Source organism: Hypanus sabinus, chromosome 7, assembly GCF_030144855.1.
Source record: "Hypanus sabinus isolate sHypSab1 chromosome 7, sHypSab1.hap1, whole genome shotgun sequence".
Lineage (NCBI taxonomy): Eukaryota > Metazoa > Chordata > Chondrichthyes > Myliobatiformes > Dasyatidae > Hypanus > Hypanus sabinus.
In genome coordinates, this window is record NC_082712.1 from 91,135,586 (window position 1) to 91,162,668 (window position 27,083).

The following is a 27,083-nucleotide window of genomic DNA, read 5'->3' on the forward strand; positions in this document are numbered from 1 at the left end:
CACTGCGATGATAGAGAGTGTAGTTCATACCTCTATGGGGTGGCGGAGTGGAGCAATGTTCCTACCGGATAAGGTGTAAGGTAACCCTCTCTGCTAGCCGGCAGGTCACCCCTGTGTAAGGTGTAGCACCTAGTTGGCCCTGCCCCCCTCTCCCGTGAGCAGGGTATCAGGGTCACCCGAAGCCCCGGGAGCAGGCGGTGGATGTTCTGGGAACCTGGTAGATGTTTATAAAATTATTTGAGGCACAGGTAGGGAAGACACAGAACTCGATAGAACGGATGTGGAGAGGATGTCTCCAATGGTGGGAAGTCTAGGACCAGAGGACACAGCCTCAGAATACAGGGGCAAACTTTTAGAATGGAGATGAGGAGGAATTTCTTTAGCCAGAGAGTGGTGAGCGTGAAATTTGTTGCTATAGGTGGCTGTGGAGACCAAGTCATTGCGTATAATGGTTGATAGGTTCTTGATTAGTTAGGACACGAAGGGGTACAGGCAGAAGGCAGGAGAATGGGGCAAAGAGAGAAATGGATCAGCCATGATGAAATGGCAGAGCAGATTCAATGGTCCAATTGGCCTAAATCTGCTCCTATATGGGCCTATACCCCTCTTCTCAGGGTAGAAATATAGAATACTAGAGGGCATGCCTTGAAGGTGAAAGGGGAGAGGTTTAAAGAGTTTGTGCAGGTCAAGGTTTTCTCACACAGAGGGTGATGGGTGCCTGGAATGTGCTGGTGGTGGAAGCAGATATGATAGGGGTGTATAAGAGAGACGAATGTACCTGCAGGGAATTGGGGATGTGGATCATGTGCAGGCAGAAAGAATTTAATTGAATTTGAAATCATTTTTGGCACATGGTCTGCAGAGGCTTGGTGCTGCCTGTTCAGAGTATCTGTAAAGTGAGTGAGGTTGTACAGAGTGGGGAGGGTACAAAGATTCTGTCATATTGGCAGAGTGGGCACAGTGCCAGGTTGCTACTTAGCGTGGCTTAATGTACAGCTCTGAAGTCTCTCGGGTGTACAGTAAAGTAGTGGCTTGTCTTTTGGTTGTTTGTCTGCCCTGTTGGGCGCACTGTTTCTATTGTCCTATGATTATTATGGACTTCCTGAGTATGCCTGCAAGACAATGAACTGTCGGGGCTGTAAGTACTTTACTACTACTGGGGCGGTATGGTAGCATAGTGGTTAGCTCAATGCTTTTCAGTAGTGGTGACCCTGGGTTCATTTCCTGTAAGGAGTTTGTACATTCTCCCCGTGACCGTGTGGGTTTCCTCCCACAGTCCAAAGATGTACCGGATAGTAGGTTAATTGGTCATTGTAAATTGTCCTGTGATTAGGCTAGGTTTAAACTGGGGGATTGGTGGGTGGCATGTCTCAAAGAAAGAGCTTATTCCATGCTGCATCTCTATACATAGATAAACATTTCAGTTAAACGGTGCCAGATTGGGAGTTCCCTGCACACCACACACTGTCACCAAGACGGAAAATGCTGAGTAACTTTATAGTCAGGGCAGCCCATTTGACCCATCAGATCTGCTCTGCGATCTGGTCATGTGTGATTTCCTTCCTGTACCCCTTAAACCCCACTTAATCAATCAAGAAACTGTCAGTCTTTGCCTTTAATGCACCCTTGACTTGGCCTGCATAACCATTTGTGGCAATGAATTTTTAGCTAGAGGGTGGTGAATCTGTGGAATTCATTGATACAGACGGCTGGAGAGGCCAAATCACTGGGTATGTTTAAAGCGGAGTTTGGCAGATTCTGGATTAGTAAGGGAGTTGAGTTTTATGGGGAGGAGGCAGAGAATGGGGTTGAAACAAAAATATCACCCATAAACAGGCATCTTCCACTCTGGGTCTGGGCGTCAGACACACTGTCCCTCCCCCCACCAGGACTGAGAATCACAGTGTGTTTCTGATAAGTTCTGCTGGGGACTTCCACTAAACTTGCAGTATGTGGGGAACTCATTTCCTTCTCCCTGCTCAGCTGCCTCTGGTTGGTCAGTCTGCCAGGATGCGGACCAGTTTCTGCAAACAACAAGCGACTTTCCTGTTGCCTGCTGAGTGGGCCTGAATCACCTTCGCATTCTGCTAAATCAGCCATGGGCGCATCCCCCCTCCAGGGCAGCTGAGCTATGGTTCTGGGAAATGTGCCCACCTCCATCTCGTTGAAACCTATTGAATATTGAAAGGCCTCGACAGAGTCGACATGGAGAGGATGTTTGCTACAGTGGTAGAGTCTAGGACCAGAGGGCACAGCCGCGGAACAGAAGAACATCCCTTTAGAACAGAGATGAGGAGGAATTTCTTTAGCAAGAGAGTGGTGAATCTGCGGAATTCATTGCCACATATAGCTGTGGAAGCCAAGTCATATTTGAAGCAGAGTTTGATAGGCTCTTGATTAATCATGGCAACAAAGGTTATGGGGAGAAGCAAGGAGATTAGGGATAATAAATTAGCCATGATAGAATGTCAGAGTAGGCTCAATGGGCTGAATAGCCTAATTCTGCTCCTATGTCTTAAGGTCTTTACCATTTCACACTTTTTGTTAGTCATGTGATATTTTAACTCCACCAATAAGGAAAGAGAACACCGGGATCCAATAGCTGTCGGTAGGGTCCCATTTCCAGGGGAGAGATTGGAGGGAGCTTCACACTGAGGGAGGGACAATGAGGAGGGAGCTGTGAAGTGTGGGGAGGCACTGAGGAAGGAGGGGAACACTGCTGGAGGAGAGGTGATGGGGGAGCACCTCATTCTGGGAGGGTCAGTGAGAAGGGAGCACTGCATTGTAGGAGGTGAAGTGAGGAGGGAGCGCCGCGGTGTTGTGAGTAAGTTCTATCAACCATATTGACATAAGGGCAGCACGATAGCACAGCACCTAGCGCAAAGGTATTAAAGCTCGGGGCATCAGCATCTGGGGTTCAGCTCCCGTCGCTGTCTGGAAGAAGTTTGTACGTTCTCCCATGTGCGTGTGGGTTGCCTCAGGGTGCCCCTGTTTCCTCCCATGATCCAAAGACGTATCGGTTAGCAGGTTAATTGGTCATTGTCGAATTGTCTGCTAAATAGGTGGGTTGCTGGGCAACATGGCTTGTTGGGCCAGAAGGGCCCATTCCACATTCTACTTGTAGCAAAATAAAATTTAAAAACATCCCATCTCCTTCGGTGAATGATGAGGAACTATCTTCATTGGAAAGAAGAAGAAATTCTTCTTTTCAAAGAAAAACACCCATTCAGTCACTGGAACACTCCTTCAAGTGGGAATATTTTGTAGGCCAAATAGCTCCTGTTAGTTACAGGTCTAAGAAATATTTCACTGGCCTTTAAACACCTCTGAACTCTTGGAGATTGTTTAAAGGTTCTTGAGGAAACACATCCCTCTGCCATACATCTTAGCTTGATGTCAAGTGATTTGATACAAGGATGACCCTCACGGGAGCGAAAGTGGATGGGTGGGGGTTGTTGGGGAGGAAACAACTGACAGCCGCAACCAATCAGATATGTGCGTCGGTGTGTCACGTGACTGGGGTTGTCGTTGCAATTTGTGGTTAATGTAGGGAAGTTGCGTTGATTCGTTTTGCTGTCAGGTCACTGGGTTCCAGAGCGCCAGTTGCCTGGGAGATTACTGACTGCACCGTCTTACTCAGCAGGTCTAACCTCAGTCGCGTGTCCCTTCTCCCTGCCTTACCAACCACCTCCCCACCCCCCCCCCCCCCCCCCGCCATCCCTCTCCTCTGCCCTGTATTCATCTGAGATTAGTGCAGCTCAGAAGAACGGTCTGCAGACGAGTGGTTGAAGTGCAACCTCTCTCTCTCTCTCTCACCCCTCTTCTCTGTTTCTTACTGTCTCCCTCTCTCTCCCTCTAACAACCTCACGCCCTCTCCCCTTTTCTTTTACTCAGTCTCTCACTCTTTCTTTGACTCTATCCCCCACTCTCTCACTCTTTTTCTAACAACCTCACTCTCCCTCTCCCCTTCTCTCACTTTCTTCATCAGTCTCTCACTCTCTCTCTAAACCTCTCCCTTCTCTCACACTCCTCTCTATTTTGCTCTTGTGCCTCTCTCAAATACAATCCCTCTCTCTCTTTCTAACTATATGTCTCTCTCTCCCCCTTCTCCCGTTCTGCATCATTCACAGTCTCTTTCCTCCGCTCTCTACCCCTCTCTCCCAAACAATCTCCCCTTATCTGTCTCTCCCTCCCACACCCACTCGCTCCCTCACTTCATGCTTCAAGAGTTCTCATCCAGCTCCCCTCTATCCACTTTGAACCAGCTCTGACATGGATATCTATCTTCAGGCCTGTGGTTATCTGGAGTCTGAAGGCATCACTGGTAAGCCTCAGCCCTTCCTGTTTCTTTGTGTGTTGCCCATGGGTGATGATTATGGTTTAGATGCCTCAGAGTCAGCGAGGGAGGGTGGGGTGCTAACTTGTTAACAGCTTTGCATTATATACAGAAGTTAGTTTCATCTTCCCCTCCCCTCCTCTTACTTTGTAATTCCACCCCATCCCTCCACCTCTATCTCCCAGTTTGTATCTCCACCTCCACCTCTTCCTGTAAATCTCCACCTCCATCCCCCATCTCTTCCTCTGTATCCCCATCACCATCCCTCATCTCTTCCTCTAACATTGTATTCCCACCTCCATCCCCCCATCTCTTCCTTTAAATCTCCTCCATCCCCCCATCTCTTCCTCTGTATCCCCATCACCATCCCCATCTCTTCCTCTAACATTGTATTCCCACCTCCATCCCCCATCTCTTCCTCTGTATCCCCATCACCATCCCTCATCTCTTCCTCTGTATCCCCATCACCATCCCTCATCTCTTCCTCTAACATTGTATTCCCACCTCCATCCCCCCATCTCTTCCTTTAAATCTCCTCCATCCCCCCATCTCTTCCTCTGTATCCCCATCACCATCCCCATCTCTTCCTCTAACATTGTATTCCCACCTCCATTCCCCATCTCTTCCTCTGTATCCCCATCACCATCCCCATCTCTTCCTCTAACATTGTATTCCCACCTCCATTCTCCATCTCTTCCTCTGTATCCCCATCACCATCCCTCATCTCTTCCTCTAACATTGTATTCCCACCTCCATCCCCCATCTCTTCCTCTGTATCCCCATCACCATCCCTCATCTCTTCCTCTTACTATGTATCTCCATTGCAGCCCTCCATCTCTTACCTCGACCTCCAACTCTCAAACGGCCATTCACTGGATGGATTTCATGCACAACTTGTTTCTCACAGTTGTGCATGAAAACCCCACAAGTTCAGCAGTTTTTGAGGTACTCAAAACACCCCATCTGGTATCAACATTTATTCCCCGGCCAGAGTCACAGATCACATACCTTCCCACTGTGATGTTCGGTCTGAACAACAACTGAACCTCTTGACCACGTCTGCATGCTTTTACACATTGAGTTGCTGCCATATGATTGACTGATTAGATATTTCGTGTTATTGAGCAGGTGGACAGATGTACTTAAAATGGTCACTAAGTTTATATTTCCATTGTATTTCTGCTGCGAAACAACAAATTTCATGATTTATGTCAATGATAATAAACATGATTCTGGATTCATTCTTTATTTCCCCTTCAGTGCTGGTAACTCCTCTCTCTCCCACTTAACTCTCTCATTTCCTCATCCTGTCTTTATTCCCATTATCTCCCCCTCTTCCAACTCACCTCCCATGCTCTCTTCATCTCCTCCTCTTTACCCATCTCAACCCCCCCCCCCCCATTGCTCTATCTCTCTAAATCCATTTTCTCTCTGTCTCTTTACCTTGATATTAGTCTTGGTAATCAGTTTATTATTGTCAGATGTATCAAGAGTTCGTGAAAAGCTTCTGATTTGCATGCCATTCAGACAGACCCACAGTGAATTGGCTGTTTGGATTCTGGACTGGCTAGCACATCGAAGTCAGAGGGTAGTGGTTGAAGGGGCTCACTTGAGCTGGAGGCCTGTGATTAGTGGTGTTCTGCAGGGATCTGTGCCAGGACCTCTGCTGTTTGTGATGTATATAGATGACCAAGATGAAAATGTAGATGGGTGGGTTAGTAAATTTGCAGATGGTACCAAGGTCAGTCGAGTTGCGAATAGTGTAGGAGACTGGCAAAGAGTACAGCATGATATAGATCAGCTGCAGATATGGGCTGAGAAATGGCAGACTGCACTTAACCCAGATAAATGTGAGGTGTTGCATGTCAGTAGCACGAATGCAAAGAGGCAGTTCACAGTTAAGACAAGACCTTAACAGTGTTGCAGAGCAGAGGGATCTTGGGGTCCAAGCTGACAGCTCCTTGAAAGTGGCTACACAGGTTGATAAGGTGGTTAAGAAGGCTTATTGAATGCTTGTTTTTATTAGTCGAGGCAGTGAGTTCAAAAGTCAAGCAGATATGCTGCAACTTTATAAAACTCTGATTAGGCCATATCTGGAGCATTGTATACAGTTCTGGTCCCCCCCCCCCCCATAGGAAGGATGTTGAGGCTTTAGAGAGGGTGCAGAAGAGGTTCATGATGGTGCTGCCTGGTTTAGGGGGTATGTGCTAATGATGGTGCTGCCTGGTTTAGCGGGTATGTGCTATTGTGGGAGGCTGGATAAACTTGGGTTGTTTTCTCTGCAGCAATGGAGGCTGAGGTGAGATCTGATAGAGGTTTATAAGATTATGAGAGGCATAGATAGAGCAGACAGGGAGGATCGGTTTCCCGAGGTTGAAATAGCTATTACCAGAGGGCATGCTTTGAAGGTGAAAGAGGGTAGGTTCAAAGGGGATGTGAGGAGTAAGTTTTTAACTCAGAGAGTGGTGGATGCTCGGAACGTGCTGCCCGGTATGGTGGTAGCAGCAAATACATTAGGGGCTTTTAAGAGATGTTTGGATAGCCATGTGGATGTGAGGAAGATGGGAGGATATGGACATTGTGTAAATTGAGGGGGTTAGTGTTTGATTTACTTTTCTGCTAGGGGCCTGTTCCTGTGTTGTACTCTATGTTCTAAGCTCTATTATTTCATACCTCACCCACCAATTAACTGGACTCTGAAAACACACACTTATTCCTCAACCACACTTTATTTTATATGTGCACGAGGAGGACAGCATGGCCCCTGTCACTGTACTATTCTGAAAACTGAACAGGGCAATGCCAATTTTATACGGAATTGTGGGTATTGACCATTAGGTTAACTGTGTATGTTTGAATTCTTTACTTGCATCATCAGTCACTATTTCCAATGCAGTTGCTGATTGTCAGTAGAAACTACAAGCTATCAATTGGTGATTAACATGAGAAAGTCTGCAGATACTGGAAATCCAAAGCAACACACAAAATGCTGGGGTAAATCTGTAGGTCGGGTAACGTCAACGGAAATGAATAAACAGTCGATGTTTGGGGCTGAGACTCTCCTTCAAGACTGGAAAGGAAGGCGGGAAATGCCAAAATGCTAAGGAGGGAGGAGGGGAAGGAGGATTGCTGGAAGCTAGTAGGTGAAGTGAGTCTAGATGAGTACACGGTCGAAGAGTTGGAGGGCGGCAGAGCTCACAGAGGAGGAACAGTGAGAGAAGGTCTCGCTGAACACCTGTGGAAAGTGAGATTTAAACTCCCTTGAAGAAACTTCACAGTGGAACTGCAAATCATAAACACAAGGACGTCTGCAGATGCTGGAAATCTGGAGCAATGAGCACAAAATGCTGGAGGAACTCAGCTGGTCAGGAGGTATCTATGGAAATGAATACACAGTTGATTTAGGGCCGAAACCCTTCATCAGGACTGACAAGGAAGGGGGGAAGATAAAATTAGTAAAGTACTTTCCACGTACCTTGAATCCCTTATCCTGTCTCTAAACAGAATGGTTCTGGCCCCAAAGGAAAGCTATGCTCCTTGAAAACTTTTCCTGCCTAGGCAGCCTGTACTTTGTAATCTATCCTTGACTGGATATTATGCTAACCCTCGCTAGACTATAAAACCACAGGATATGGAGTAGAATTAGACCATTTGGCCCATCAAGTCTGCTCTGCCAGTTCATCATGACAGATGCATTTCCCTCTTGGTCCCAATCTCCTGCTTTCCCCTTGTATCCTTTCATGCCCTGACCAATCAAGAATTTATCAACCTCTGCCTTAAATATAACCAATGTCTTGGCCTTCACTGATGCCTGTGGCAATGAATTCCACGGAGCAAGCACCCTCTGGCAAATGAAATTCCTCCTCATCTCCATTCTAAATGGACGTCCCTCTATTCTGGTCTTAGACCCCCCCCTCTCCCCCACTATAAGAAACATCCTCTCCACATTCACTCTTTCGAGGCCTTTCAACATTTGATAAGTTTCAATGAGATCCCTCTATTTCTTCTGGATTCCAGTGAGTACAGGCCCAGAGTCTTCAAATGCTCCTGATATGATGAGCCATTCAATCCCAGAATCCTTTTTGTGAATCTCCTTTGAACTCTCTCCAACGTCACCATATCCTTTCTTCGACAAGGGGCCCAAAACAACTGGCAATACTCCAAGTGAGGCCTCACCAGGGACTTAGAAAACCTTAGCATTATATCTTTGCTTTTACATTCTAATCTCTTGAATGAATGCTAACATTTCATACATCAGGAATCAAGGTACAGCAGAGTGTGGGATATAGTGCAGAATGATAAGTCGATGTTCTGGGCTTCCTGACCTGCTGAGTTCCTCCAATATTTTGTAGCAAACGTGTTACGGCTACAGAGAAAGTGCAGTGCAGGTAGAGAACCAAAATGCAATGGCTACAAAGAAGATCAGGAGTTCAATGTTTACTGTGAGAGTCTGAGAGTAAGATGAAAGAAGCTGCCTTTTCAGCTTTTGAATCCACTGCTCAATGCGAGGAGGGAGAAGGTGCTTTCCTCAGAGTCTATGGAAGGCAAGCCAGTAAGTATGATGGACCGGGCTGTGCCCACCATTCTCTCCAATTTCTTGCAGTCATGTGAACAGCTGTTGGCTTACCAAGACATGACGCATCTGGATACTCACATTTCTTTCATCTCTCTCCTCTTTCTCTCATCTCTCTCTCTCATCTCTCTCTCATCACTCTCTCATCTCTCCCTCACATTTCTCTCATCTCTCTCCTCTCTCATCTCTCACCTCTCTTGCCTCTCTCACATCTCTCTCTCAATTCTCGCTCATCTCTCCCTCTCAACTCTCTCTATCTCATCACTCTGTCTCTCTCATTTCTCACCTCTCTCTCAGCTCTCTCTGTCTGATCTCTTTCTTTCTCTCATCTCTGTTTCTCTCTCATCTCTCTCTCCCTCATCTCTCCAACATCTCTCTCTCTCATCTCTCTCACATCTCTCTCTCATCTCTCATCTCTCTGTCCTCTCTCTCTATTCTCTCTCCCCTCTCTTTCATCTCCATCTCTGTCTCTCATCTGTCTCTCATCTCTCTCTCATTTCTCCTCTCTCTCTCATCTCTCTCTCACTCATCTCTTTCTCTCATCTCAATCTCTCCCTCATCTCTCTCATCTTTCTCTCATCAGACTCTCTTCACTTTCTCTTAACTCCCTCTCTCTCTCATCACTCTCCTTCATCCATCTCTCTCTCTCATTTCTCTTATCTCTCTCTCCGCCTCTCCCTTCTCTCTCCCTTCTCTCTCCCTTATCTCTCCCATCTCTCTCCCATCTCTCTCCCATCTCTCTTTCTCATCTCTCTCTCATCTCTCTCTCATCTCTCCCATCTCTCTCCCATCTCTCTCCCATCTCTCTCCCATCTCTCTCTCATCTCTCTCCCATCTCTCTCCCATCTCTCTCCCATCTCTCTCCCATCTCTCTCCCATCTCTCTCCCATCTCTCTCTCATCTCTCTCCCATCTCTCTCTCATCTCTCTCCCATCTCTCTCATCACTCTCTCCTCTCTCTCCTCTTTCTTGCTCTCTCTCACATCTTTCCCTCTCATCTCGCTCTCCCTCTCATCTCGCTCTCCTTCTCATCTCTCATCTCTCTGTCATCTCCCTCATCTCTATCTCTCATCTCTCTCCTCTCTGTCTCTCTCTCCTCTCTTTCATCTCCTTCATCTCTCTCTCTCATCTTTCTCTCATCTGTCTCATCTCTCTCTCACATCTCTCTCTATCTGATCTCTCTCTACTCTCATCTCTGTCTCTCTCCTATCTCTCTCTCATCTCACCCTCTCATCTCTCCCTCATCTCTCTCTCCTCACTCTTGCTCTCTCTTACATCGCTCCCTCGCATCTCGCTCTCTCTCTCTCATCTCTCTCTTCCCTCTCTCATCTCTCATTTCTATATCATCTTTCATCTCTCTCACTTCTCTCTCATACTCTCTTTCTCATCTTTCTCTCTGCATTTCTCTCTCATCTCTCCCCCTCATCTCTCTCATTACTCTCTCTCACCTCTCTCCCTCATCTCTCTCATTACTCTCTCTCACCTCTCTCCCTCATCTCTCCCTCTCTCATCACTCTCTCTCATCTCTCACTCATCTCTCTCTTTCATCTCTCTCTCACTCTCATTTCTCTAATCTCTCTCTCATTTCTATATCATCTCTCTTTCATCTCTCTCATACTCTTTTGCTCATCTCTGTCTCTGCATCTCTCTCTCATCTCTCTCCCTCATCTCTCCCTCATCTCTCTCCTCATCTCTCCCTCTCTCAACACTCTTTCTCATCTCTCACTCATCTCTCTCTTTCTCTCTCACTCTAATTTCTCTCCTCCTCTCTCTCTCATTTCTCTCTCATCTCACTCTCATCTCACTCTCTCATACTCTCTCTCATCTCTCTCTCATCTCTATCTCTTATTTCTCTCTCTCAACTCTCTTTCATCACTCTCATCTATCTCTTTCTTTCTCTCTCTCATCTCTCTCTCTAATCTCTCTATCTCATCTCTCTCCTCTTTCTCCCTCTCTCATCTCTCTCTCTCTCTCTCATCTGTCTCACTCATATCTTTCTCTCATCTCCCTCTCTCTCATCTCTCGTTCATCTCTCCCTCTCAACTCTCTTTCATCTCTCTCCTCTGTCTTGCTCTCTCTCTCACATCACTCCCTCTCATCTCGCTCTCTCTCATCTATCTCACTCTCTCTCATCTCTCCTCTCTTTCTCATCGCTCTCTCTCATCTCTCTCTGTCTCTCTCTCTCTTATCTCTCCCTCATCTCTCTCTTTCTCTCATCTCACTCTGATCACTCTCTCTCATCTTTCTCTCATCTCTCTTTCCCATCTCTTATCTCTCTCTCATCTCTCTCTCCTTTCTCGCTCATCTCTCCCTCTCATCTCTCTCTCCTCTGTCTTGCTCTCGCTCACATCTCTCCTTCTCATCTCGCTCTCTCTTATCACACACTCTCATCAGTCTCACTCTCTCCTCATCTCCCCCTCTCATCTCTCACTCATTCTCTCTCTCTGTCAGCTCTCTCTGATCTCTGTCTCATCTCTCTCATCTCTTTACTCAACTCTCTCATCTCTGTCGTTCATATCTTTTGCTCATCTCTCCCATCTCTCTCTGATCTCTCTCTCCCTCATCTCTTTCTCTTATCTCTCTATCTCATCACTGTCTATCACTCTCATTTCTCTCATCTCTATCTAAGCTCTCTCTGTTCTGTCTCATCTCTGTCTGACTGATCTCTCTCTCTGATCTCTGTCTCTCTCCTCATCTCTCTCTCCTCTCTCTCATCTCTCTCTGTCTCATCTCCCTTTCTCATCTCTCGTTCTCTCTCATCTCTCCCTCATATCTCTCACTCATCTCTCTCAGCACTCTCTCACATCTCTCATCTCTCTCCCTCATCTCTCCCTCATCTCTCTCCTCATCTCATCTCTCCCCTCATCTCTCTCCTCATCTCTCTCCTCATCTCTCCCTCATCTCCCCCTCATCTCTCCCCTCATCTCTCCCTCATCTCTCCCTCATCTCCCCCCCTCATCTCTCCCCCTCATCTCTCCCCCTCATCTCTCTCCCCATCTCTCCCCCTCATCTCTCCCCCTCATCTCTCTCCCCATCTCTCTCCCCATCTCTCTCATCGCTCCACCTCTCTCTCATCTCTCGCTCACTCTCATCACTCTCTGATCCCTCTCTCTCCATCATTTCTCTTTCATTTCTCTCTCATCTCTCTCACATCTCTCTCTGTCTGATCTCTCGCTCATCTCTCTCATCACTCTCTCTCAGCTCTCTAACTCATCTCTCTCTGATCCCTCTCTCCATCATCTCTCTCTCATTTCTCTCTAATCTCTCTCTCATCTCCTTCTCTCTACTCAACTCTCTCTCATCTCTCTCGCTCATTTCTCTCCCTAATCTCTCCCATCTCTTTCTTATCTCTCTCCCTCATCTCTCTCTCCATCATCTCTCTATCGCTCTCTCTCATCTCTCTATCATCATTCTCTCACATCTTTCTCATCTAACACTCTCTCTTCTCCCTCTCTGATCTTTCACATCTCCGATCCCTTTCTCTCCATCATCTCTCTTTCTCTCTCACATCTTTCTCTCCCTCATCGCTCTCTCATCATTCTCTCGCATCTCTCTCTCTCAGCTCCCTCTCTGATCTCTGTCTGATCTCTCCCTCATATCTATCTCATCTCTCTCTCATTCTCTCACTCATACTTTCTCATCTCTCAGCTCTCTCTAATCTCTCTCTGTCTGATCTCTCTCTCTTTCTCTCATCTCTCAATCACTGATCTCTCTCTCATCTCCCTCATCCCTCTCTTATCTCTCTCATCTCTCTCTCTCATATCTCCCTCTCATTTCCCTCTTTCTCATCTCTCTTCCAATGTATTGATTCATTGTTCTCCACCCCTCTGTGATATTTTTCATGCAGAACAGTTCTGGCTGTCCCATTACAGGAAGGATGTGCAGGCTTTGGAGAGTGTTCAGAAGAGGTTTACCAGCATGCTGCCTGGATGAGAGGGGATAAGCTGTAAGGAGCGGATTTACAAACTTTTGTTTTCTCTGGAGTGCCAGAGGCTGAGGAGAGATGTGATAGAAGTTTATAAAATTAGTGAAGTCATTGACTGAAATCAAAACCATGCTTATTCATCATCATCACTATGTGCCGTGTCGTATAGTGTGGGCAATCATGGTCTTCTAACCACGCTTGTTTGTGGCAAATTTTTCCACACAAGTGGTTTGCCATTGCCTTCTTCTGGACAGTGTCTTTACAAGACGGGTGACCCCAACCATTATCAATACTCTTCAGAGGTTGTCTGCCTGGGGTCAGGGGTCACATAACCAGGACTTGTGAAAAGCACTGGCTGCTCATACGACCATCCACCACCTGCTCCCATGGCTTCACGTGACTCTGATCGGGGGTGGGGAGGTGGAGGTGGGGGTGCAGGGTTGTGTCCAATTATGTATCCTTGGACTTTCTCTCTCATTAGAATAGTTCATTGTTAGTTTGTTATTAGTTTGGGGTTTGTCAGCTGGGCACAGATCATTTTGTGTCCTGGAGTGTGTTTGAAGGGACTTATTTGAGCTGGAGGTCTGTAATTAGTGGTATTCCACAGGGATCAGTGCCAGGACCTCTGCTGTTTGTGGGGTATATAAATGACCAGGACGAAAGTGTAGATGGGTGGGTTAGTAAGTTTGCGGACGATACCACGATTGCTGGAGTTGTCCGATGTATAGCAGACTGCCAAAGAATACAGTACAATATAGATCAGTTGCAGATATCAGTTGTCCGAAAGCAGCCTGGTTGAGGGAAGTGCTAGTCTTTGGCTTGAGAGTCTTTGACGAGGTGTCTGAGAGTGGAGACTAAGTCAGGCACAATTGCAGAGGGTGAAGACATGACTGCTAAGCTGATTCAGTGTGCTACGTGCATGATGTGGGAGGTCAGGGACACTGATGGTGCCCCCGGCTGCTACAGCTGTGGAAAGTGTGTCCAGATTCAGCTTCTGAAGGAGCATGTTGCAGCACTGAAGAAAAACCTGGATGACCTCAGGTTCATCCACGAAGATGAGAATTTTTTGGACAGGACCTGCAGTGAGGTTGTTACACCGAGGATACCAGAAGAGAGAAAGGGGGCGAAGATGAGGACGGAAAGGATGCTTGAAATGCAGGAGACCCCAGGGGATGTACCTCTTCTAAACAAGTTCACCCTCTTGGAAGCCATCAGGACAGAAGATACTGCCAGTCTGAGAGGCGGACAGGTCTGCGAGCCGAAAATTGGTGCAGAAGCAGAGCCGAGGAGTCAGACATCAGGAAGAGCCATGGTAGTAGGGGACTCCATAGTAAGAGGTACAGAAAGAGGTTTCTGCGGCAACAGGCGAGATTTAAGGATGGTGTGTTGCCTCCCTGGTGCTAGGATCCAGGACATCATGGACCGATTGCAGGGAATTAAGGGTGAAGGTGAACAGCCGGAAGTGGTAGTGCATATCGGCACAAATGACATCGGGAAGAAGAGGAAGGACATTCTGCAGCGGGACTTCAGAGAACTCGGAAGAAGGACTTCCAGGGTGGTTATCTCCTGTTATCTCCTGTTTGCTTCCAGTTCCTCGTGCTGGAGAGGGCAGGAACAGGGAGATAATGAATCTGAATGTGTGGCTGAGGAACTGGTGCAGAAAGCAAGGATTTACACTCTAGGATCACTGGGATCTGTTTTGGGGTAGGGGTGAATTGTACAAAAGGGACGGGTTGCACTTTAATTTGCATTCTGGCAGACAGGTTTGCCACTGCAACACGGATGTGTTTAAACTAAGTAGTGGGGGAGAGGGGATGAACTGGAAATATAAGGATGGAGTTAAAGGGAAAGTGAAAATAAGAGAAGTTAAAAAGGACAACAGAATCAATGGGGTAGAAAGCTCAAGAAGAGATCATACAGTATGGCCAAGTGAAATGGGAATTGATATGAAAGGAGAGGGGAGTAACGAATTAAAAGTATTATATATGAATGCACGAAGATTAAGGAATAAAGTAGATGAGCTTGAGGCTCAGTTGGAAATTGGCAAGCACGATGTTATGGGAATAACAGAGACATGGCTTCAAGCGGACAGGGCCTGGGAAATGAATATTCAAGGATATACATCTTATCGAAAGGACAGACTGGCAGAGGGGATAGGGTGGCTCTGTTGGTGAGGGATGATATTCAGTCCCTTGCGAGGGGGGACATAGAATCAGGGGATGTAGAGTCAGTATGGATAGAACTGAGAAATTCTAAGAGTAGAAAGACCCTAATGGGAGTTATCTACAGGCCCCCAAACAGCAGTCTGGATGTAGGGTGTAAGTTGAATAAAGAGTTAAAATTGACATGTCGCAAAGGTAATGATACAGTTGTCATGGGGGATTTCAACATGCAGGTAGACTGGGAGAATCAGAATGGTACCAAAGAAAGGGAGTTTGTGGAGTGCCTCCGAGATGGATTCTTAGAACAGCTTGTACTGGAGCCTTCCAGGGAGAAGGCAATTCTAGATTTAGTGTTGTGCAATGAACCGGATTTGATCAGGGACCTGGAGGTAAAGGAACCATTAGGAGGTAGTGACCATAATATGATATGTTTTAACCTACAATTTGAGAAGGAGAAGGGAAAATCGGATGTGTCAGTATTACAGTTGAACAATGGAGCTGTGAGGGAGGAGCTGGCCAAAGTTCAATGGAACAATACCCTAGCAGGAAAGACAGTAGAACAACAATGGCAGGTATTTCTGGGAATAATGCAGAAGGTGCAGGATCGGTTCATTCCAAAGAGGAAGAAAGATGCTAAGGGGAGTAAGGGGCAGCCGTGGCTGACGAGGGAAGTAAAGGGCAGTATAAAAATAAAAGAGAAAAAGTATAACATAGCAAAGATGAGCGGGAAACCAGAGGACTGGGAAGCTTTTAAAGAGCAACAGAAGATAACAAAAAAGGCAATACGCCAAGAAAAAATGAGGTACGAAGGTAAACTAGCCAAGAATATAAAGGAGGATAGTAAAAGCTTCTTTAGGTATGTGAATAGCAAAAAAATAGTTAAGACCAAAATTGGACCATTGAAGACAGAAACGGGTGAATTTATTATGGAAAACAAGGAAATGGCTGATGAGTTGAACAAGTACTTTGGATCTGTCTTCACTAGGGAAGACACAATCTCCCAGATGTAATAGTGGTCAAAGGAACTAGGGTAAAGGATGAACTGAAGGAAATTTATATTAGGCAAGAAACTGTGTTGGATAGACTGTTGAATCTGAAGGCTGATAAGTCCCTGGGACATGATGGTCTGCATCCCAGGGTACTTAAAGAGGTGGCTCTAGAAATCATGGATGCATTGGTAATCATTTTCCAATGTTCTATAGATTCAGGAACAGTTCCTGCTGACTGGAGGGTGGCTAATGTTGTCCCACTTTTCAAGAAAGGAGGGAGAGAGAAAACAGGGAATTATAGACCGGTTAGCCTGATGTCAGTGGTGGGAAAGATGCTGGAGTCAGTTATAAAAGATGAAATTACGACACATTTGGATAGCAGTAGAAGGATCAGTCCGAGTCAGCATGGATTTATGAAGGGAAAATCATGCTTGACTAATCTTCTGGAGTTTTTTGAGGATGTAACTATGAAAATGGACAAGGGAGAGCCAGTGGATGTAATGTACCTGGACTTCCAGAAAGCTTTTGATAAAGTCCCACATAGGAGATTAGTGGGCAAAATTAGGGCACATGGTACTGGGAGCAGAGTACTGACATGGATTGAAAATTGGCTGGCTGACAGGAAACAAAGAGTAGCAATTAACAGGTCCCTTTCAGAATGGCAGGCTGTGACCAGTGGGGTACCACAAGGTTCAGTGCTGGGAACGCAGCTGTTTACAATATACATTAATGATTTAGATGAAGGGATTAAAAGTAACATTAGCAAATTTGCTGATGTCACAAAGCTGGGTGGCAGTGTGAAATGTCAGGAAGATATTATGAGAATGCAGGGTGACTTGGACAGGTTGGGTGAGTGGGCAAATGTATGGCAGATGCAGTTTAATGTGGATAAATTTGAGGTTATCCACTTTGGTGGCAAGAACAGGAAGGCAGATTACTAGCTAAATGGAGTCAAGTTAGGAAAAGGGAAAGTACAATGAGATCTAGGTGTTCTTGTACATCAGTCAATGAAAGCAAGCATGCAGGTACAGCAGGCAGTGAAGAAAGCTAATGGCATGCTGGCCTTTATAACAAGAGGAATTGAGTATAAGAGTAAAGAGGTCCTCCTGCAGCTGTACAGGGCCCTGGTGAGATCCCACTTGGAGTATTGTGTGCAGTTTTGGTCTCCAAATTTGAGGAAGGGCATTCTTGCTATTGAGGGAGTGCAGTGTAGGTTCACAAGGTTAATTCCCGGAATGGCGGGACTGTCATATGTTGAAAGATTGGAGCGATTGGGCTTGTATACACTGGAATTCAGAAGGATGAGAGGGGATCTGATTGAAACATATAAGATTATTAAGGGATTGGACACGCTGGAGGCAGGAAGCATGTTCCCGCTGATGGGTGAGTCCAGAACTAGAGGCCACAGTTTAAGAATAAGGGGTAGGGCATTTAGAACTGAGATGCGGAAAAACTTTTTCACCCAGAGAGTGGTGGATATGTGGAATGCTCTGCCCCAGAAGGCAGTGGAGGCCAAGTCTCTGGATGCATTCAAGAGAGAGTTAGATAGAGCTCTTACAGATAGCGGGGTCAAGGGATATGGGGAGAAGGCAGGAACGGGGTACTGATTGTGTATGATCAGCCATGATCACAGTGAATGGTGGTGCTGGCTAGAAGGGCTGAATGGCCTACTCCTGCACCTATTGTCTATTGTCTATATGGCAGATGGACCCAGATAACCCAAATAAATGTGAGGTGTTGCACGTTGGAGGGGCAAATGCAAGGAGACAGTACATTGTTAAGGGCAAGATCCTTTGCAGTGCCTCTGAGCAGGGAGATCTCCTGGGTGTTCAGGTTTACAGCTCCTTGAAAGTGGCTACATAGGTCGATAAGACGGTTGAGGTTTATGGAATGGTTGTTTTTACTAGTCAGGGCATTAAGTTCAAAAGTCAAAAGATTAGGTTGCAACTTTATAAAACTCTAGTTAGGCAACATCTAGAGTATTGTATGCAGTTCTGTTTGCCCCACTATAGGATTTTGAGGCTTTGGAGAGGGTGCAGAAGAGACTTACCAGGATGCTGCCTGGTTTAGAGGGCAAGTGTTATTGTGAGAGGCTGAATAAACTTGGGTTGTTTTCTCTGGAGCGTTGGAGGTTGAGGGAAGATCTGATAGCTTGAGATTATGAGAGGCATAGATAGAGTGTACAGAGAGTATCTGTTTCCAGTGCTGAAATCTCTAATACCCGAGGGCATGCATTGAAGATGAGAGGGGGTAGGTTCAAGGGGGATGTGAGGGGTAATTTTTTTACTCAGAGGGGTGGATGCCTGGTATGGTGGTAGAGGCAAATGCATTAGAGGCTTTTAAGAGATGTTTGGACAGGCACATGGATGTGAGGAAGATGGAGGGATATGGACATGGTGTAGGTAGGAGGGATTAGTGTTCGGGTGTTTTTGATTTGCTTTTTAGCTAGTTTGGTACAACATTGTGGGACAAATGGCCTCTTCTCGTGCTAAACTGTTGCATGTTCTATTTAGAGATAAGGTGTGGTTACAGCCCCTTGGGGCCCACTGAGCCTGCACTGCCTGGTGACACCCATGTGACCAACTAACCTACCAACCAGTACCTCTTTGGACTGTGGGAGGAAACCCACACAGTTACGGGAGAATGTAGAAACTCCTTACAGACAGAGGTGGGAATTGAACCCGGGTTGCTAATGCTGTGAAGTTGTTACGCTAGCAGTTCTAAGGCCTTCCATTGGTCATGGCCGACCGTGGATGTTGCATCCCATGATACGCAAGCCAGGGCGGTACGATATGGAGAGCAAGCTGTTGCCTCTGTAGCGGGCTCCCCCTCTCCACGCAGCTGATGGATCCAAAGGAACGGCAGAGACTGGCACAGTTTGGCACCAGTGGTGTTGCAGGAGTTGCCAGTCAGCGTTGAACTCAACGTAGGCCTGCCTTAGGGAGCCCAGCTCCAGGTTTTTCCTCAGGGTTTACTCCTGAAGCTTACCCCATGAGTGGCTATAGCTGCAGGGCAGTGGAGATTTGAGATCAGAGTTTTCTTTCTCCTAGATGAACCGCCAGCTGTTGACGAGCCCCATCTACCTGAAGCCGCTGGTTTTAAAGTGCCAGTAATGCACCTTTGCCCCTTCTCCTGTCAGTAGAAATGGTTCAATCAGGCTTAGTAGCTAAGTCCACATGAAGGTCAGGAGCTGGACTTGGATGTCAGAGGCTGTTTGAGACACACATCATTGGGAGCACTTAATAGGTAGCAGGACCTTGTCCCCACTACTACCCACGGCTATACCATGCCACCCTGATCTACAGATATCCTGATGGAGCATTAGGTGTACTGGACATAGGTCTGATATTGCAAAGCAAACAAATGCTGCAGATGTTGGAAAACTGAAATAAATAGAAAATTCTATTGACACTCGGGATCGGTACAGAGAGGAGCAGGGTTAGTGAGCCATACGGCCCTTCCATCAGAGCCAGGAGTTAAAGATAGCACGTTGTGCTTTATTTTTCTGTCAGTTCTGAAAAAGGTTATTGATATAAGCACTGCCTCTCTCTTCACAGTTGCTGCCTGAGCTGTTAAATATTTTTGGCACATGTTATTTTAACATTTAGTCCTCACATACCTGGGTCAGACCACACAGGGAGGACCGTGCATTGTTCGGTCTCATCCATGGGAAACCAAACTGGGAGCTTGGTGCACAGTTCCAGTCTCCATTTCCTGGAGACAGACCACTGTGCAACATCACTGTGGTCACCATAACCATTTGTTAGATCACACTGGGAGCACAGTGCACAGTTCTAGTCTCCATATCCTTGAGTTAGACCATATTTGGAGCACTGTATACAGATCTGGTCTCCATATCCCTGGATTACACCACTCTGGGAGCACCGTGCACAGTTCCAATCTCCATATCCCTAGGATAAGCCATATTGGGAGCACAATTCAGAGTTCTAGTCTCCATATCCCTGGGTTAGACCACATTGGGCATACTATACACAGTTCCCTCAGTCTCCATTTCACTGGGTTAGACCACACTGGGAGTACCGTGTACAGTTCCTGTATCCATATTCTTGGGTTACACCACAGTGGAATATTGCTGTGGTCTCAATATCCCTGGATCAGACTACATTGGGAGTACTGTACATAATTCCAGTCTCCATATCCCTGGGTTACACCTCTCTGGAGCTCCGTGCATAGTTCCAGTCTTCATGTCCCTGGATTAGACCACATTGGGAGCACCATACACAGTTCCCTCAGTCTCCATTTCACTGGGTTAGACCACACTCGGAACACTCCATGTCCCTGGGTCAGACCACTCTGGGAGCACCGTGCACAGTTACAGTTTCAATATCCTTGAGTTAGACCCCAGTGGAATATTGCTGAGGTCTCCATATCCCTGTGTCAGACCACACTGGGAGCACCGTGCACAGTTACAGTTTCAATATCCCTGAGTTAGACCCCAGTGGAATATTGCTGAGGTCTCCATATCCCTGTGTCAGACCACACTGGGAGCACCGTGCTCAGTTAGTTTCAATATCCCTGAGTTAGACCACAGTGGAATATTGCTGTGGTCTCCATATCCCTGTGTCAGACCACACTGGGAGCACCGTGCTCAGTTCCTGTATCCATATCCCTGGGTTTGACCACTCTGGGAGCACCATGCACAGTTCCTCCAGTCTCCAGTTCACTGGGTTAGACCACACTCGGAACACTGTGCACGGTTCACGTATCCATATCCCTGAGCTAGACCACAGTGGAATATTGCTGAGGTCTCCATATCCCTGGGTCAGATCACACTGGGAGCACCGTGCTCAGTTAGTTTCAATATCCCTGAGTTAGACCACAGTGGAATATTGCTGAGGTCTCTATATCCCTGTGTCAGACCACACTGGGAGCACCATGCTCAGTTAGTTTCAATATCCCTGAGTTAGACCACAGTGGAATATTGCTGAGGTCTCTATATCCCTGTGTCAGACCACACTGGGAGCACCGTGCTCAGTTAGTTTCAATATCCCTGAGTTAGACCACAGTGGAATATTGCTGTGGTCTCCATATCCCTGTGTCAGACCACACTGGGAGCACCGTGCTCAGTTAGTTTCAATATCCCTGAGTTAGACCACAGTGGAATATTGCTGAGGTCTCTATATCCCTGTGTCAGACCACACTGGGAGCACCATGCACAGTTCCAGTCTCCATATTCCTGGGTTACACCACTCCAGGAGCAGCATGCGCAGTTCCCCTGGTCTCCATATACCTGGATTATACCACTTTGGGAGCACCGTGCACAGTTTGTGTCTCCATATCCCTGGGTCAGACCACATTAGGAGCACCATGCACAGTTCCAGTCTCCATATCCCTGGGTTAAACCACTTTGGGAGTACCGTGCACAGTTTGTGTCTCCATATCCCTGGATTAGACCATATTGGGAGCACCGTGCACAGTTCCTATCTCCATATCCCTGGATTAGACCATATTGGGAGCACCATGCACAGTTCCAGTCTCCATATCCCTGGGCTTGACCACTCTGGGAGCACCATGCACAGTTCAGACTCTTTATCGCTGTGTTGTAGCACTGTGCTCAGTTCCTATCTTTATATCTCTGAGTTAGAGTATACTGGGTCCCTAATGAAGAATAAATATTTGCATTGGTGATCGTTCATCCATTACATGCCATGTCATGTGATATGGGCGATCATGGTCCTTTTTCCATGACCACAATTGTTCTTGATGACTTTTTCTACAGAACTGATTTACCACTGTCGTCTTCTGGGCAGTGTCTTTACAAGACGGGTGACTCCCAGCCATTATCAATACTGCTCAGAAATTGTCTGTCTGGCTTCAGTGTTCATATAACCAGGACTTGTAGTCTGCACCGGCTGCTCATACAACCATCCACCTCCTGCCCCTATGGCTTTATGTGACCCTGATCAGGGATGGGGAGGGGCTAAGCAGGTACTACACCTTGCCCAAGCGTGACCAACCTAGTGGAGGGAAGGAGCGACTTACACCCCCTTTGGAGAGCCATATCTCCACCCTGCACGGTGACAGAGTGAGCAATGTTTACTGGGTCAGATCCTGGGCTGATGGTAATGATGATCATAATTGTCCGAGCAGATGCTGGAAATCCAGAGCAACGTGCTCAAAATGCTGGAAGAACTCGGCAGGTCTGAACTGCTGAGCTCCTCTGGTATGGCGTGTGTTACTTATGTAGAGGAATTGAAAATCTTGGGCCGAAAGACAAATGAGAGAAGATTATCCTGAAATCTAAAATAAGAAGGCAGCTCACTGCAAGTCATGCGGGGATGGGCATTCGGGTAATTAAATACTCGCTCAGCTTGTGAAATCCACATCCCTTGAGTAGGCACAGCTGAAAATTAAATCCTGAGATGGGTTGACTGGTTTTGATGGGCTGATTTCCCACAGAATGTACTGCTTCCCCAATGATTTCTTAAGTTCCCTCTTAAGGTGAGGCCACACTTAAGTACCATGTACAGTACTGGTCACGCTAAGACATCTCTGCTCTCAAACCTCCCTTGTTGGACAGATTCCCCGTGAAATGGGATCCAAGATTAAGAGACATCCCTTCAACTTAAATAGTGCCTGTGATGAAGAAACTCCCATAAAATGAAGTTCCTAATGGAGAGAAAATCTCCCCTTAATGGAGAGATTTCCTTGTTAACTGGGTCCCAATGGGAAAACATACCCCTCCTCTTAAATGGAGTTTCAGATGGAAAGATTCCCTCCATATTTGGGGTCCAAATAGAAAGACTCCTGTCTGCCAAAGGGGTCTCAAGTGGGGAGACTCATTGTGTGTAGAGGGTCCATGATGAGCAGAATTGGTGAGCCTATGGCTTTCTGATCAGACATTCAGCCTGTTCTTGTTTCCATCAGGTTGTGGGCATCAGGAAGTTTAACTTCTCACTGTGCTGCCTTGAAGTTTTGAAACTTCTGTGTTCATCAACCACAGATGTTCCTCAAATCCTGGATCAGACAGATAGAAACTCACTCATGGAAAGGGGAACTCTATGTCTGGGATCTCACTTGCAGGGGGAGAGCCCCAGTCAGAGACCCCTGACAGAGGATGGTTTGTCTGGTCGGGACCCAGTCTGCAAAGTGCTGGGTGACTGTCTCTTCAACACTGCAGTCGCCCCAAGGGCAGCATACGCTAGTCGCCTGTGAAGGGCAGCTCTGACTGGGAAAGTCCCTCTCACCGCCAGCCAAACGGGCTTGCTGGTCACGTGCGGCAGTGAGACATTCCACCACCTGGTCTGGACTGTTTGCACAGGGATGAAGCCCATAGAATCCACAGTGACCCTACCCTGCAGTACTTGTGTCCCCTGCAGGACTTGGTAGCCCTGGTTTTGATGAACATCCTGAGCTGCTCCAGAATCAGACTCAGGTTTCACATGGTGTGAGATTAGTTAACGTTGCATCAGCAATGCAATGCAATGAATAAATATAGAAAGAAACTGAATTACAGTAAGTGCATATATGTATATTAAACAGTTAAATAAGTAGTGTAAAACAGTAATAAAAAGCAGTGAGGCAGTGTTCATGGGTTCAATATCCGTTCAGAAATTGGAAGGCAGAGGTTCCTGAATCTGTGCCTTCAGGCTTCTGTACCTCCTTCCTGATGGTAACAATGAGAAGAGGGCGAGTCTTGGGTGATGGGGCTCCTTCTCTCCTTGAAGATGTCTTGGATACTTTGGAGGCGAGTACAGCAGATGACCCCAACGGACTTGCAGGTGAAGTGTCGCCTCACCTAGAAAGTGTGTTTGGTATCAATGCCACTGCTGACAACTGGGGTTTTGTTCCTCTCCCTTGTTTATCCCCCCCCCCACCCACCCCACCCCGTCCTTGTAGTCGATGCTGAGGATCCAGAGGATGACCAGGTGTTCACCCAGGAGCCCAAGCTCGATCCCATCACTCAGTCCTATTCAGGATACACCAACAGATCATCGGACGGCAGCAGTAACTTCTCTCCCATCAGTCCGGCCACACCGGTACGTACCATAGTCTGGAGGGAGACGGTGGGGAAGGGGTGACGTGCACCGGCCTCGTTAGCGATGAGGAGATCCTTGGCAGTCCCAATCTTCTGCAGACCCTGAGACCCAGCGATGGGGTCCAGGCCCCTGGATTCCACATCATTGCCCACCATTACTGACATAATCATAAACTCTCTCTCTCGCTCTCACACAGACACGCACATTAATACCCATAAATTCTTACACAGTCACATGCACTAACACCCTCACATTAACTCTTGCACTCTTTATTTCTAAACACACTATAGCACTCAATCTCACACAGACTCTCATCCAATCACACATCAAATCATTACCTCTAACACATTCAAACTCATAGACTTCCACATTCATATTCTCTCATAGTCACTTACACACTCCAACACCCTCTCAGTCACATAGTTACACACTTACACTCTCTCACACTGTAACTCACACACACACTCACACTCATTGTCCAACAAGCTCTCTCTTGGGATCAAAATTAAGCCATTCGTCCCGTCAAGACTGCTCTGCCATTTCATTATCCCTCTCAACCCTCATTCTCTTGTCTTCTCTAATCTCTGATGCCTTGATTAATCAAGAATCTATCAAACTCCACTTTAAATATACCTAATGACCACTCTCTGGCTAAAGAAATTCTTTTTATCTCTTTTCTAAAGGGACATCCCTCTATTCAGAGGCTGTGCCCTCTGGTCCTAGACTCTCCCATGACAGGAAATGTCTTCTCCCTGTCCATGCTATCTAGTCCTTTCAATATTCTGAATCTCTCACTCACTCACACTCTCTCTCACACACACAAACACATATCATTACAATCTCCTGATGGACCCCTTTCTTTTCCCCCTTAGGTTATGCCCTTATGTCCCCACCCTGTTAATACACCCCCACCCACCAGCTCCTTGACTGTCACTGACGTGCCGTTCTGACTATGCTATTTGGGAAGGTCTGTGTCAGGATTTGAACTCTCACTCCTGCTCTCCTTCTCCCCACTACACAGCTGGAGGATGATCCCGAGAAACAGCTCCAGAGGAGGAAAATGGTGCTGTGCAAGGTGCTGGAGAACGAGAGGGTCTACATCAATGAGCTTAGCAGTCTACTCGTGGTGAGTAGCCGGAACTCCCTCCACCCTGTCCTATCACACAGACACTGAGTGAACCTCCCTCCGCACTGTCCCACTACAGTCAGACATAGAGCGAAACTCCCTCCACCCTGTCCTATCACACACAGACACTGAGTGAACCTCCCTCTGCACTGTCCCACTACAGTCAGACATAGAGCGAAACTCCCTCCACCCTGTCCTATCACACACAGACACTGAGTGAACCTCCCTCTGCACTGTCCCACTACAGTCAGACATAGAGCGAAACTCCCTCCACCCTGTCCTATCACACAGACACTGAGTGAACCTCCCTCTGCACTGTCCCACTACAGTCAGACATAGAGCGAAACTCCCTCCACCCTGTCCTATCACACACAGACACTGAGTGAACCTCCCTCTGCACTGTCCCACTACAGTCAGACATAGAACGAAACTCCCTCCACCCTGTCCTATCACACACAGACACTGAGTGAACCTCCCTCTGCACTGTCCCACTACAGTCAGACCTAGAGCGAAACTCCCTCCACCCTGTCCTATCACACACAGACACTGAGTGAACCTCCCTCTGCACTGTCCCACTACAGTCAGACATAGAGCGAAACTCCCTCCACCCTGTCCTATCACACACAGACACTGAGTGAACCTCCCTCTGCACTGTCCCACTACAGTCAGACCTAGAGCGAAACTCCCTCCACCCTGTCCTATCACACACAGACACTGTGAACCTCCCTCTGCACTGGCCCACTACAGTCAGACATAGAGCGAAACTCCCTCCACCCTGTCCTATCACACAGACACTGAGTGAACCTCCCTCTGCACTGTCCCACTACAGTCAGACCTAGAGCGAAACTCCCTCCACCCTGTCCTATCACACACAGACACTGAGTGAACCTCCCTCTGCACTGTCCCACTACAGTCAGACCTAGACCGAAACTCCCTCTACCCTGTCCTATCACACACAGACACTGAGTGAACCTCCCTCTGCACTGTCCCACTACAGTCAGACATAGAGCGAAACTCCCTCTACGCTGTCCTATCACACACAGACACTGAGTGAACCTCCCTCTGCACTGTCCCACTACAGTCAGACCTAGAGCGAAACTCCCTCCACCCTGTCCTATCACACACAGACACTGAGTGAACCTCCCTCTGCACTGTCCCACTACAGTCAGACCTAGAGCGAAACTCCCTCCACCCTGTCCTATCACACACAGACACTGAGTGAACCTCCCTCTGCACTGTCCCACTACAGTCAGACCTAGAGTGAAACTCCCTCCACCCTGTCCTATCACACACAGACGCTGAGTGAACATCCCTCTGCACTGTCCCACTACAGTCAGACATAGAGCAAAACTCCCTCTACCCTGTCCTATCACACACAGACACTGAGTGAACCTCCCTCTGCACTGTCCCACTACAGTCAGACATAGAGCAAAACTCCCTCTACCCTGTCCTATCACACACAGACACTGAGTGAACCTCCCTCTGCACTGTCCCACTACAGTCAGACATAGAGCAAAACTCCCACCACCCTGTCCTATCACACACAGACACTGTGAACCTCCCTCTGCACTGTCCCACTACAGTCAGACATAGAGCGAAACTCCCTCTACCCTGTCCTATCACACACAGACACTGAGTGAACCTCCCTCTGTACTGTACCACTACAGTCAGACATAGAGCGAAATTCCCTCTACCCTGTCCTATCACACACAGACACTGAGTGAACCTCCCTCTGCACTGTCCCACTACAGTCAGACATAGAGCGAAACTCCCTCCACCCTGTCCTATCACACACAGACACTGAGTGAACCTCCCTCTTCACTATCCCACTACAGTCAGACCTAGAGTGAAACTCCCTCCACCCTGTCCTATCACACACAGACACTGAGTGAACCTCCCACTGCACTGTCCCACTACAGTCAGACCTAGAGCGAAACTCCCTCCACCCTGTCCTATCACACACAGACACTGAG

At 47.3% G+C, this 27,083-nt stretch overlaps 1 protein-coding gene across 1 annotated transcript in view; it reads left to right on the forward strand.

Moving 5' to 3' along the window:
• Positions 1-3,635: 3,635 nt before the first annotated feature.
• Positions 3,636-27,083, forward strand: part of LOC132396983 (active breakpoint cluster region-related protein-like) — a 137,952-nt gene continuing 114,504 nt past the window's right edge. The window contains 3 exon segments of the mRNA XM_059975156.1: positions 3,636-4,324; positions 23,845-23,984; positions 25,006-25,110. Coding sequence (XP_059831139.1) covers positions 4,273-4,324; positions 23,845-23,984; positions 25,006-25,110 — 297 coding nt within the window. The 5' untranslated portion in view covers positions 3,636-4,272.